General features: G+C 49.5%; 1 protein-coding gene across 11 annotated transcripts in view; it reads left to right on the forward strand.

Moving 5' to 3' along the window:
- The window catches only part of SCMH1 (Scm polycomb group protein homolog 1), a 196,130-nt gene extending 183,837 nt beyond the window's left edge, over positions 1 to 12,293 (forward strand). For 10 of the 11 annotated variants that reach the window (XM_061184406.1, XM_061184408.1, XM_061184405.1 and 7 more), the window contains 3 exons: positions 1,897 to 2,091; positions 9,981 to 10,111; positions 11,165 to 12,293. In XM_061184406.1, coding sequence (XP_061040389.1) covers positions 1,897 to 2,091; positions 9,981 to 10,111; positions 11,165 to 11,290 — 452 coding nt within the window. In that variant the 3' untranslated portion in view covers positions 11,291 to 12,293. Of the gene's footprint in view, positions 1 to 1,896; positions 2,092 to 9,980; positions 10,112 to 11,164 lie in introns of those variants that run through there. The other variant, XM_061184407.1, reaches the window with a different exon arrangement.
- The last annotated feature ends 907 nt before the right edge of the window (positions 12,294 to 13,200 follow it).

Below are 13,200 nucleotides of genomic sequence, written 5' to 3' on the forward strand. Positions count from 1 at the left end.
CTGGCATTGTCATCATAATTATTCTTCACATCTGTTAGCTCACGTGAAGTAGGTCTTTGCTGAGTAAAATGAGTGCTAGAAAGGTGAGGTTATTACTGTGCTGATAAATACAGAAACTAGAGTTCATTTTTTACTTGAGCTATTGCAGAGAACTTGGGTTTACACTCTAACTCTGAATGAAGAATAAAATACAACTCCCCCCAATGCAGCCAAAAATAAATATATAAAAATAAATAAAAGATTACTATTAAAAATAATAATAATAAAAAAAAATAATTAAAAGGAAGGGGAGAATGATGCAGTCCTCACCACACACCGAGAGGTGGGCCTTGGCTAACTGGAGCTAACGATTGATCATTTCATTAAAAAAAAAAAAATACAACTCCCCACCTTTGTAAAGTCCATCCCATTCTGTTTTCTCATTTGATGTTCTCAGCATGACAAAGGGTGAGTTTTCCCCATTTTACAGATGAGGAAACTAGTACCCAGAAAAGACAAATATCTTGCCTTGAATCACATACCTAGTGAGAGGCAGGAGCCCAGAAGTAGAACCCAGGTGTCCTGTTTCCTGGATTGGATTCCTGTCCTTGTCTCAAAGTGGGACATTGCTATAATCATCTCTCCTGGAAAATAGGAATCTGAAACCTCACCTGCAGAAATGGGGTGGGATATGGTTTAGGTATCCTAGAGCCTCAGAGACTTCTGTCTTCAGAATCATTTCTAGGAAAGGGCTTCATCAGTTAAATTTCCTGAGATATGGATGAATAGCTGTCTCGTGCTAGATTTGACTGTAATCCCATGGTTTACCAAGCAATTTTAGGTGAGAATTAGAAAGTAGTCCTAAAATCCTAAACCATCTTGCCAAAGAGGTCTCACTGCATACCAGAGAGTTTCCTTGAATTTAGTGTTCATCAGAGGCCCTGTATGAATCCCAAGCATTATCTAAACACCTAATCTCTAAGAAAAACCACAAAGGACAGTGTGATATGGTCCAGGACCCAAGACATCTCCCATAAGCAGAGAAGGCAGTGGCCAGAGGATCTGACTTGGTATGGGTAGAACCCAACCATGAGAGGGAGTCTGCTTCCGGTTCTGTAGTGCAATGATTAGGGGCTGCTGCATGGGGTTGGGCCGTGGCCTGGGTGTAGAAATGTCAGGATGAGGTGCCCTTTACGAAGGCTTTCATAGCCATTCTCTTTTGCTGTTCACAATCCCCTTGGGAGAAAGGGGCCTCCCATGTTACAGGTTAGGAGACTGAGGTTCTGAGGGAAGCACCTTGTCTGCTGAGTGGCTGAGTCAAATTCTAACCCAGATTCTGTGCTCCACGCCCGTGGTCTCACTACTATACAACCCCAGCTTCCTTGGAATGTTTCCATAAAACAAGGCAAATAGGAAAGGAGGGAGGAAACATAGGAGCAGATCCTTTGCAGACAGGCCTTTAGCCAGGCATCCAGAAGCATTTCTGAGGTGTCCTGCTGGCTAAGAGGGTCAGCTTCTAAAGTGCCCTCCTCTAAGCAAATGTATCTCTTCTTCAGCACCCCTATTCCCTGCTCTAGCATCTTGTGTTAGGGCAGACTCTTCCCAGAATAGCTTTCTTTTTTTTTTAAGGTTCTCCTTGTCAGAAAAAGCCTAAGACATCCAAACCAGAAGAAAACTCAGAGACCATCTAGTCTAAAAGTCTCTGAGGAGATTCATGTCCAGAGAGTGGCACTGGGCTTGACTAAGGCCACCTAGTGAGAGCCAGAGCCATGACTGGTACACAGGCATCCAGTGACCCAGCCCAGGGCTCTCTGCTTTGCTGCCTCTTACTCCACCCAAACAGATTCCTGGGAGCCAGCGCCCTGGCAGTCCTTTCAGGCTAGTCCCTGCTGTAACTCTGGTTTTACTGTTTTCCAGGTGAGACCTTTGCCCTGGGAAATAGTCTGGCCCGGTCCTTGGAGCCACACTCAGACTCAATGGACTCCACCTTGAATCCCACCAACCTTGTCAGCACCTCCCAAAATCTTCGAAACCCTGGGTACCGGCCTTTGCTTCCATCCTGTGGCCTCCCACTGAGCACTGCCTCGGCTGTGCGCAGATTCTGCTCCAGGGGTAAGCTTTTAAGAGTTCTGGCTCTCCTGCCCTCTCTCATTCTTTCCTTCTTTCCTTCCTGAACCCTGGGAGGCCAGAAAGGACTTAACTCTGTTGCCTGCTGCCTGGAGGTTGGACTGGGGTCTGGGCTACCATTGTGCCTGACTAGGCACCTGGGGAGCAATTGAAGCTCTGGGATTAGCTTGAGAATAACGGAAACTAAGAGCCAGCGACCTAGAGCCAAAGGGACAGGGAAGGAGTCCTTCATTCATTCATGAGCCATTTATTTGAACACCGTCTGTGTTTGTCATGGGGACGCAAAAATCAATCACTTCTTGTCCTTAAGGAGCTCAAAGTCTTGTGGGAGAGACAAACACTTAAATAGATAACTGGAAAACAACATCTTGAGTGTGGTTAAAGAGATACACTTTGAGTTGCATGAAAACTGCAAGAAGGAACACCTAACCCAAGCTTGGTATCCAGGGGAAGCTTCCTTGAGAAAGTGTCTGACATTTTAAACGTTGACTATATTAATGTATTAGAATTGGTAGGGGAGGGAGAGCTTTCCAGGGAAGAGAGTACAGTATGGACAAGGGCAAAGGGATAAGAACTAACACAGATTGTACCAGGAACTACATGCAGTTTGGTATTGCTGAAAAACAAAATGTAATTCTGGGACTTCAAAGGGAAAAGCCTGGAAGCGTCAGGGGTTGTATCACAGAGGACCTTAAATGCCACGTTAAAGAGTTTGGAGTTGATCTTATAGGTAATGCGAAGCTCTGGAGACTTTTACTTAGAGGCAAGACCTAAGCAGGTTTGTGTTTCCAGTAGATCATTGACTACTGTGTTGTGGATGGAGCTGAGGCAGGACAAGAGTAGAGAGACCACTTAGGAGGTTACTTAGGTTTCTGGCCAGACCAGAAATGATAAAGGCCTAGATTAGGGCAGTGGTAGAAGGTTTGTAGAAGAGAGAATAGATTTGAAAACTCTTCATGAGGTAAATTGAGTCAGATTCAAGGGTTGTGAGGAAGGAGTGGGAATGTCTCCCAGGTTTCTAGAAGGGGTGACTGGATAGATGGTGGTGCCATTCACTGAGAGAGGGAACCAACCATAGAAGAGAAAGAAGGGGAGGGAGCCCGTGGGTCATCTAGGTGATACCCAGCAGGCAGTAGCTGTGCAGGTCTGATCCTCGGGGAAGAGGACTGAGCTGAAGTTAAATATTTGGGAGTCATCAGCAAATAGATGGAAGTTGAAGCTGTAGGGTGAATGACACCCAACTCCCAGGAGTATGTCTAGAATGAAAAGAACAGTTGACCAAGGAAGGAGTTCTGGGGACCAACAAAGTTCAGGAGGAGGGAACAGGAAGAGGATCCCACCAAGGGGACAAAGGAGTAGTGAAATGTGAGGAAAAACAGAAGAATTTGATACTGTGGTGGCCAGGAGTACAGAGAGTGTTTTAAGATGAGTACAACCCAAATGGGTTCAGTAAAATAGGACTGAGAAATATCTACTGGATATGGTGATTAGTGAGTAATTGGTGATCTTAGTAAGAGCAGCTTCAGTGGTGCTGGAGGGTGGTGAGGGCAGATTGCAGTGGATGGGGATATCAAGGAGAGTTTGATGAGAAAAAAGGAGGTGACCTTCAAAAGAAGGTCTTCTAGAGTGGGTGCACGCTGGGCATGTTTATCAGAAGACAACTTGAGCCTTCCAAGAAGAAGAAATTAAGAATATAGGAAAGAGAGGGCTTCCCTGGTGGTGCAGTGGTTGAGAATCTGCCTGCTAATGCAGGGGACACGGGTTCGAGCCCTGCTCTGGGAAGATCCCACATGCCGCGGAGCAACTAGGCCTGTGAGCCACAACTACTGAGCCTGCGCGTCTGGAGCCTGTGCTCCGCAACAAGAGAGGCTGCGATAGTGAGAAGCCCGCGCACCGCGATGAAGAGTGGCCCCCGCTCGCCGCAACTAGAGAAAGCCCTCGCACAGAAATGAAGACCCAACACAGCCAAAAATAAATAAATAAATAAAATTTTAAAAAAAAGAATATACGAAAGAGGAGAAAGTAAGGCCTTGGGGGTGGTAGAAAGGATTAGGGATCAGTCTTAAGACAGAAGGAGGCACACCTTGCTCCCTGAGACTGGAGGGAAAATTGACTCTGGCCATGAGGGAATGGAGAGAGGGCTGAGTAGGGAAGGGCTCCAGAGTGCCAGGAGATTGGACTAGCCATAAAGAAGACAGGAGGAAATAGGTCAGGGAGGAGGGGATGGTTTGCAGGAAACACGAAGGTCCAGCGATGCTTGGAGCTTGGAGGCTAGTTTGCCAGTTTACAAGAGCTATGGTTTTCTTGTGTGGTTCTTAGAAACCTAGATGTGGGGTGAAAAAAGACAGTTTGAGAGTTAAGTTTTTATGTTGAGCTAGCAGGGCAGGAGGGGGCGGGGAGCGGGGGAGCATGTACTCAGTGGAGCTGGAAGAAGAGCAGTTTAGATCATCAACACTGGATCTGGGCAGGGTGGGGAAGAAGCAAGGCTGAGAGAAGGATGGGGAGACTATAAGTTTGATGTGCTAAAGATCTTTGTGACATAATGGTTATGGGGACATAGGTCCCAAGAGAGTTGCAAAGGTGGGATGTTGGGGTCGGAGAGGGGGATGCTTAAAATTCCGAAGTGGATTTGTTCCAAGTGATGCAAGAACCAGACAGTAACCTTGGCAGTAAGCATTTGAAGTATAGTAGAGATGAAAGTCTCTGGAAGCAAGGCAGCAGTTGAATGGATTGCCTCTGAGGATTATGGCAGGAATTGGGGTGGAACAGAAGGTAGTGAGTTAAGTACCCAAAAGTCTTCATTTAACAAAGAGCAGAAACCCAGAGATCTACAGATGAAAGTGATCAGGAAGAGCACATGGTCGGTACCTGTTTGGCCTCTGAAGAACACGAGCTTCCATCAGAGATGGTCTAAAAGCAGCAGTGGGGAGACAGGAGAATGCCATTTCCACACCCACTGTGGCCTCCCGCAGTCCAGGGATGGATGAGGTGTGAAAGAATAAGAAGACTCCAGTAGCCAGGCCTGCAGTGGCAGAGGGGGTTCTCAGGAAAGCTGAGACAGGGAGAGAAGCCTGGGATGCCCCTCCCCGACCCTAACACCAGCAAGGCCCCAAATGGAGCAGCGTAAGGAGCTCTGAAGTAGAGGCAGAGCGGAGAGTTGGTGCCCTGCCTTGAGCCTTCCGTCACCTCAGCTCTCAGGTCTTCATGGTCCTCATACACAAAGTGGAGGTGGTGATACTGACCTGCTCTTTTCACAGGCGTGTTAAATGGATCAAATGGAAGCAGGGATATGGGGTCATTTTGGAAACTAAATCATTCCCGAGGTATGAGGGGGTTACTATTAGTGTTCTCTTCCCCAAAGCCCTGTTTCTGTTAGGAGTGCTTCCTTTTTTTTTTAACTTTATTTTTTTTTATTGAAGTACAGTTGATTTACAGTGTAGTGCCAATCTCTGCTGCACAGCAGAGTGACTCAGTTATACACATATAGGCATTCTTTTTTTTATAATCTTTCCCATTATGGTTTATCCCAGGATGTTGAATAGAGTTCCCTGTGCTCTGCAGTAGGACCTTGTTGTTTATCCAACCCTATTGACATACATAATAATTGGCATCTGCTAATCCCAAACTCCCAGTCCTTCCCTCCCCCGCCCCCTCCCCTTGGCAACCACAAGTGTGATCTCTATGTGTGTGAGTCTGTTTCTGTTTTGTAGATGGGCTCATCTGTGCCATATTTTAGATTCCACACATAAGTGACATCATACTGATAGGCTGCCTCGCATGGCACTGGCCTCAGATGCCACTGTTGTCTCCCAGGCATCTCCACTCTTCCCTTGGGATACACTGGGAGTCTGTTGGCCAAGTCACAGTCTGAATCTCTTTTGACCCTAAAGATCCTCATAAAGCTATGAGAGAATTCTCTTTGGTTGGCCCTAGAATTGTTTCTCTCAAAGAATTTAGATGACAAGTCTCTGCCCTCCCTTATTTCATTGATCCATATGGTCGGGCCTCAGTTTGTCAGTCTGGCCTCTTGTGGATGCGCCCCACCTTCCTTAGTCATCCTCAGACTGAGACACTCTGCCTTGCTTGAAGAGTGACCACCAGCTGTGCCCATTGGGTGGAGAGAGAGAATCCTGGTATAGTCTGTCTGCAGGAACGGGCATAGGAAAAGACAGAGACAGGGCACTAACTTCTCTCCTTCCTAGCTTTGTGGTCCTGGGCAAGTCACTTCACTTCTCTGGGCCTCAGTTCCCTCATCTCTAAACTAAAGATGATGATACTTTCTTCAAAAGCTGTTTTAAGGGTCAAATGAACTGACGATGCTGGGAGTTCTGGGTATATCAGGCCACTCTCCGCCACATTCACCACCGCCACCTGGTGCATCCCAGTCGTCTCTTGCCTGGACTATTATAGTAGCCTCCTTTTCAACTGGTCTCCCTTGCTTCTGTCCTTGCCCCCCTAACGACTGTTATCAACGCAGACTCAGAGTATAAGTTGGTTCGTGTCACTCCTCTGCTCAAAACCAACCTTCAAAAAAGCCAGTGGTTTGTCAGTGGCTTACAAGGTCCTCTGTGATGTGCCCTGCCACTCGTCCCACCCCACCACATACATACATACTCTCAGATGTTATTTCCTGCCGTGTTCTCTTCATTCACTCTGCTCCAGCACACTGGCCTCCATGCTAACCCTTAAACATGCCAGTCAGTCTTCTGCTCAAGGTCTCTGCTCACATGTCATCTCAGAGATGCTCTCCTGACCACTGTATAAATTAGCAACTTCCTGCCTCCTGCCCTCACGGAGTGTATGTTCTAATGGAGTAGGCTAGCAGACAAACATGTAAATATATAATAGTATTATATATGAGTATATATGTGTGTGTATTTATAATATCATTATATAAGTATGTGTATAATTGTGTGTGTGTGTGTGTGTGTGTGTGATTCCTAGCTCCCCTGGGTAGAGGAATTAGCTAAGATGGTCCAAGAAGCTAAGATGGACATATTCATGTGTAGTATCTGCTCCCTGCTCTCCATCATCCGTGCAGTTGGTTTCTGTCTCAGCATCGCAGTGGACTCTTTAGGGCAGGGAGAAGTGGCTGGCTCACACAGCCCTCTCCAGCTCCCTGTCTACCGCCCCTCTAAAAAGCCTTTGGAATTTCTATGGCGCTAATCACCCTGCTTGCTCCAGCACACTTCTCTCCGGTCTGGTCAGTGCCCAGCTACAAGCTTGAGAGGTAATATGTTCCAATCTCTTCCCCAGGGAGCAGAAGGGGTACCAAGCCAAGTGTGCTTCGACTTTTAGACCTGGGACCCAGAATGAAGGAATATGAGAGAAGATCTTTAGCCTTTGCAAGACGTAGTTGAAGAGTAGGGCCTTTCTACTTTCACTGGTGTTTCACCTCTGACAGTTAGCTGTTGACTGGGCATCTCCTGGGTGGTGAGGATACCGACACGAGCAAGGCAAGGTCCCTGCCTCAAGACAGACCTAGTCTGGCGGGGAGACAGAAAAATATACATGGAACTATTACATAGGATCGTTCATTCACTTAGCAAACGTGTCTGAACATCTGCTGTGGCAGAGCAGGCGCTCTTTTCTGTGCTGTGAAAGGAAAACGCCCTCCTCCTGCCTGTCTGCCCACGTTCAGTACTCTGTTCAGCACTGCTTCACTTCCCCTGCCCACGTTTGGGTCTCCACACACCAAGCAATTCTGCAATGCCAGCTGGGCCTCCTGCAGTTTAACTCAGTTCTGACACTAGCTCCCTGGAGGAAGCGTCAGACCCCACAGGATAAGGGCTCAGTCCCACAAGACTGACCCCCCCACACACATACTTCAGCTGCCAGTTCAAAGTCCACATTGTTACCTGTGCTTCTGACTGACTGACTCTAAATTAGAGGTTCCTGTGATCCCTTCCATGGGTTTGATTAACCTGCTAGAGCATCTCACAGAGCTCCGGAAAACTGTTTACTTGCTAGATTACCAGTTTTTTATTAAAAGGATGCAATTCAGGAACAGCCCAATGGAAGAGATGTGTAGGGGAAGGTATGGGGGAAGGGGTATGGAGCTTCTGTGCCCTTCCTGGGTACACTGCTTTCCCAGTACCTCCACACGTTCACCAGCCCAGAAGCTCTCTGAAGCCCTGTCCTTTGGGCTTTTATGGAGACTTCATTATATAGGCAAGGTTGCTTATGTCATTGGCTGTTGGTGATTGAACTCAATCTCTAGCCCCTCTCCCTTCCCCAGAGATTGGGGGGTGGGGCTGAAACTTCCCACCCTCTAGTCGCCTGGTTGGTCCCTCTGGCAACCGGCCCCCATCCTTAGGGGCTTTCCAAAAGTCACCTCAAAAGTGTGGCTAAAAGGGACTTGCTATGATTAGCAAAAGACACCTTTATTTCTCGGACCACTTAGGAAATTCCTATAGTTTTAGGAGTTCTGTGTCAGAAAAGGGGATGAAGACAAATACATATGTTTCTTCTTATTAATCACAGTATCACAAGGACATAGCAGGGAATAGGAGAAGACAGATAAACATAAATGCATGAAATTACTGTAGGTTGTGATATGTGATATGCTGGGGGTGGAGGGAACTAGAGTAACTGGATTGAGAGTGATTATGTGGGGATTGAGTACTTTTATTAGGATATCAGGGAAGGCCTCTCAGAGGAATCAATATTTGAGATGAAACCCAAATGTTGAGAAGGAATCAGGTATGCAAAGATGTGGGGAAAAGACAATTTTAGACAGAGGAAATTGTGTGTCTGGGTCAAAGAATAAAAGCATGGCTTATTCAGGAGGCAGAAAGAAAGCCAGAGTGTCTGGAGCTTGGTGAGTAAAGGATGGGGGGAAGGGGGAGAGGAGATAGAAAGGGCCAGATGATGGGATACCTTCTAGACCGTGGTAAGGGGTTCGACTTTATTTCAGGTACGCATTTCGAGGCCATTGCATTTATTGACATGATCCAATTACTTTTTAAAGCTTGTTTTGACTGCTTTATGGAGAAAAGATTATTAGAGTGATGTGATGGGGGAAAGTGTGTAGAGATTGAGCTGTAACCAAGAGATCCATGAAATGCTTTGTGAGACCAATTATTTCAGGATTAGACCGAAAAGTTTCATAAAGGAGCTGATCCTTGAAGCCGACCCTTGCTTAGCTAAGTCGGAGTTTGCCAGAAAAAAAAGGAGAAATTGAAGGGAGAGAAGGGGGCACATTCCAGGCAGAGGGGATGAAGCATGCCAGAGATCTGTGCAGGTGATGATCATACAGAGAGCTCAGATCCCACAGGGGAAATGGGAGGGGCTGTTTTTGAGCCAAGATTGAGATAAAAGCTCTAAGCAGACCACTAAATTAACATTGAGATACCTGGCAGCCAAGGCAAAACTGTTCTGCCTCCAAGTGTTTGGCTGACTTTGCTACAGCCTTGGAAGAGGCACTGGGTATAACTATCCATCACTTTTTTTCCCTTCCTGGGCCCCAAGGACTTGGCTATAATCTTACCCAGCTCCCGAGGTCTCTCTAGAAATGGTCCCCAGAGCCAAAGCAAAAGCAGCCTCACCTACCGGCTCCTCCACCCCCCAATCTAGGTAATCCCCTTACTTCATTGCTACCCCTGATTCAGGTCCAGGCTGGATCACAACCTCAGTTTAAAATTCCTTCTAACCATTTCCAGAATCAGACCTACCCTTAAGATTTGAGTGAAGAGGGTCTCAGGCCTTTGGTCCCTTTGTTGAAAACCCTTCCCTCCCTCGGTTGCCTCTGGTTTCTCTGCTCTGGCACTGCTGAGCCTCAGTGGTCACACAGGGCCATTGGGACAGGCCAAGGAGAGTGCTGGGGAGTACAGACCAGTCCCGGCCCGTTATGCAGGTGTCCTCCTGTCCTGCAGGGTCGGACCGCCGGGATGCCTCTCGACAGAGTGGCCGGGACCCCTCCTCGTGGACAGTCGAGGACGTGATGCAGTTTGTCCGGGAAGCTGATCCTCAGCTTGGACCCCATGCTGACCTCTTTCGCAAACACGTAGGTGCCCCTGCCTGACCTCTCCTGTGTCCGCTGGGAGTCTTGCTTCTGCAACTTATAGACTCTTAAAGGGGCACGAGCTGTATACTTGTTCTAGGTCCCTTGAAACTGAGCACAGGTGACACCATACAAACTTAGAGACAGAATCTTGGGTCCCAAACAGCCCTCACTGGGCACTGAATTCAGCTCACTCCTTTAGTGTAGGATCTGATTCAGCCACACTCCTACTGGGTCCCAGGGACAGGACTCTCCTAGGAGCACTTGCTCTCCTAGCTACCTGCTGTGGCCTAAGGCCGAGTTAAAGAGTCTCTTGCCAAGTGGCCCCCAACTCTCCTACCTCATCAGAACCCCATCCTCCACTTTCTCTGCTCTGAGCCTCCCCCATCTCTTCAAGTGGCCATTTGGCCCTGTGGCCAGGGACTGCTGCTGACCCCCCTGCAGTGACCGTACTCCTCATCTGGGGCTCAAACCCACTTCCCTGTAGCCCCTACCGCTTGGTGCTGTTCTGTGCTTGGGGCACTCAGAACAGCTCTGCTGCCTCTCACTGGTCACTTACTCCTTCATGCCAGTGGGTTTGGAGGGTGCTCTTAGATCAGGCCTGAAGGTCTCACAGCTGCTCAGCGAGTGCCTGCTTTGTGCCTGGCTCACACGGAGGGGTCCCTGCTGCTCAGGAAGGAAGGTGACTCACCGGATAGCCCTTGAGGGTCAATACAAAAATAGTCCGTGATGAGTGACAAGTACACTGACCGGGGAGGCCGCCTGGGAGGAGACGGAATTGAGCTGACCTCAGAGGTTTGGGAGACAGGGAGACTGCCTCTCAGGCAGCAGAGAAAGGAGATGCCTATAAACGTGTGTGAAGAGCTTAACCCGGGGGGTCAGTAGTAGATGCTGGGGAGGGGTGGCTGGAGACAGAAGCTGGGGAGAACAGGTAGGCTGTAGCATCGCAGCAGGTTCACTGCCACGTGGCTGGCATCTCCCTGGGTGGCCTTTAATCAGAACCTGGGGTGGTCAGACCACCCAGGCCTCTGATGGCGCCTCCCTCCATCCCCCCAGGAGATCGATGGCAAGGCCCTGCTTCTGCTGCGCAGTGACATGATGATGAAGTACATGGGTCTGAAGCTGGGGCCTGCACTCAAGCTCTCCTACCACATTGACCGGCTGAAGCAGGGCAAGTTCTGAACAGGGAGACGCAGCCCAGACAACCGAGGGATCAAGCAGAGGGGCCATTCTTCTCCCAGGAAGGAGGGCCGTCGGCCCCTTCCCAGGCACCTCAGTGGGGTCCGAGGCTGCCTCAGGACTCCAGGAGGCTGTGTGGAGCTGCCAGCACTGCCCCTCCTGCCATGGTATGTCCTTCCATGAAGGGCCGAGGCGGGCATGGGGCCCAGGGTTGGCGCTGCTCTTCCCCTCAGCCCTGCCTCGGCTCTGAGGTCTCCTGTATTTATTGCTCAGGCCTGGCCGGCCTCTCCCCAGGAGCTTAGACTGAACACCTTCCAAGTGATGGAGGAAGGGGCTGACCCCTGAGGCCTCGGAAGACGGGGCCCTGAAGTGACACTCGTGCCCGGTCCCTTCACCACCCGCTGGGCCTCGTGTGGCTCCCCATTGCCCCACGACTCCTGCCTTCTCACGAGATCCGCGGACTCCAAACTCATGGTGCAGACCTCTACCTTTTTTAAGAAAAGATCTTTTCTTATTGTTAATTTATTGTTTCTGGCACTTGGGCAAGCCCTCCAGTTCATACCCCTCTCGCTCCAGACACTGGGTTTCAGGAGGAGGGAGACTGCCCTGCCCCGGCCCCAGACAGGCCCTCTCCAGAGCAGTGTGGCCCCTTTTCAGAGGACATTACCTAGGGTCCCTGTCCCCTTGCCTCTCTTCCTCCGCTGGGCCCTCTGCAGCCTCGGCCTCATCTGTGGGAATGGGAGTCCCTGCCCTGCACTGTCCCCACCGCAGCTCCTTGCCCTGGCCAGAATTTCTGCTGAAGAAGGTTGGGCCCAATGATTTTAAGCCAAGAAGGCCCTAAGATGGATGGGAGAAAGGGGTCTCTAGGCTGGAGTCTGGTTGTACCCACTCCACTGTCCACATGCTTCCTTTGTAAGCAAGTCAGCAGCACAGCTGCCCCCGCTGCCATCTGGACTTACTTATTTTATGTCAATTTGTTTATAAATAAAAAACAATATAGATGCCAGTGTCTTTGTAATCAGTCAACAGGTAATCAGTGTGCCTCCGAAGGGCAGGTCACTCCCCTTGTCTTGGTCTTTGCTCCTCGTTTTTATCTATGAGGAAACTTGGACAAGATGCTCCCTGAGTTCTCGTGACTCCAGCAATCCCTAGAGAACAGGCTGTCTGCCACATGCCCACTGGGGCCCCAGCATGGCGTAGCCCCTGGGGAGACGGTGTGAGATCCGTTCTCTGCCCTCAAAGGGCTTTGTGCTCTGGTGCAGCCAGACAGCAGTGTGGAGGAAGCAGCCACAGGAAGCCCGAGCAGGAAGGACAATATTAGGGTCAACAGCTCCAAGGAGCCTCAGGGGCAGGGGTGAGGAGAGATGCAGGCTAGCCCGGGCTAGCCTGCAGGGCACGTCTGGCGCCGTCCAGGGGCCGGTACTCCAGTCCAGGACCTCACTTCCCTGTTTATAAAGGGCCCCCGGAGGAGAAGGTGTGGGGCAGCAGCAGTGCAGTGTAACCTGATAATGACTAACACATCGCGGTGTGCCCCACCAGCTGCTGCATCTGAATTAGAACCATCTCATTTAATCTTCACAACAGACCCACTTTATAGATGAGGAAACTTAAGCTCTGATCGTATAGCCAGGAACTGCCAAAGTAGGCATTTAAAGCCCAGGAATCTGACTCCAAGGCCAGGGCCGAGGTTCCAGCCAGTGCAGCTATTTTTTGTGATGCTTTAGATGGGTCATTTCCCTCCTTTGGGCCCGTCTGGCTATGAGGGGGTTAGACGAGGAGACCTCTAAGGCTCCTACCCGCCCTCACCAGCGACTAGTCCCAACACGGTGTTTTCCACTTGGCCACTGTGAGGTTCTAATCATGGGCCCCGTGAAGCAGTCAGGGTCGGGGCTGCCGAACTAGAAGAAGCCCAT

This window comes from Eubalaena glacialis, chromosome 3 (assembly GCF_028564815.1).
Source record: "Eubalaena glacialis isolate mEubGla1 chromosome 3, mEubGla1.1.hap2.+ XY, whole genome shotgun sequence".
NCBI classification, from domain to species: domain Eukaryota; kingdom Metazoa; phylum Chordata; class Mammalia; order Artiodactyla; family Balaenidae; genus Eubalaena; species Eubalaena glacialis.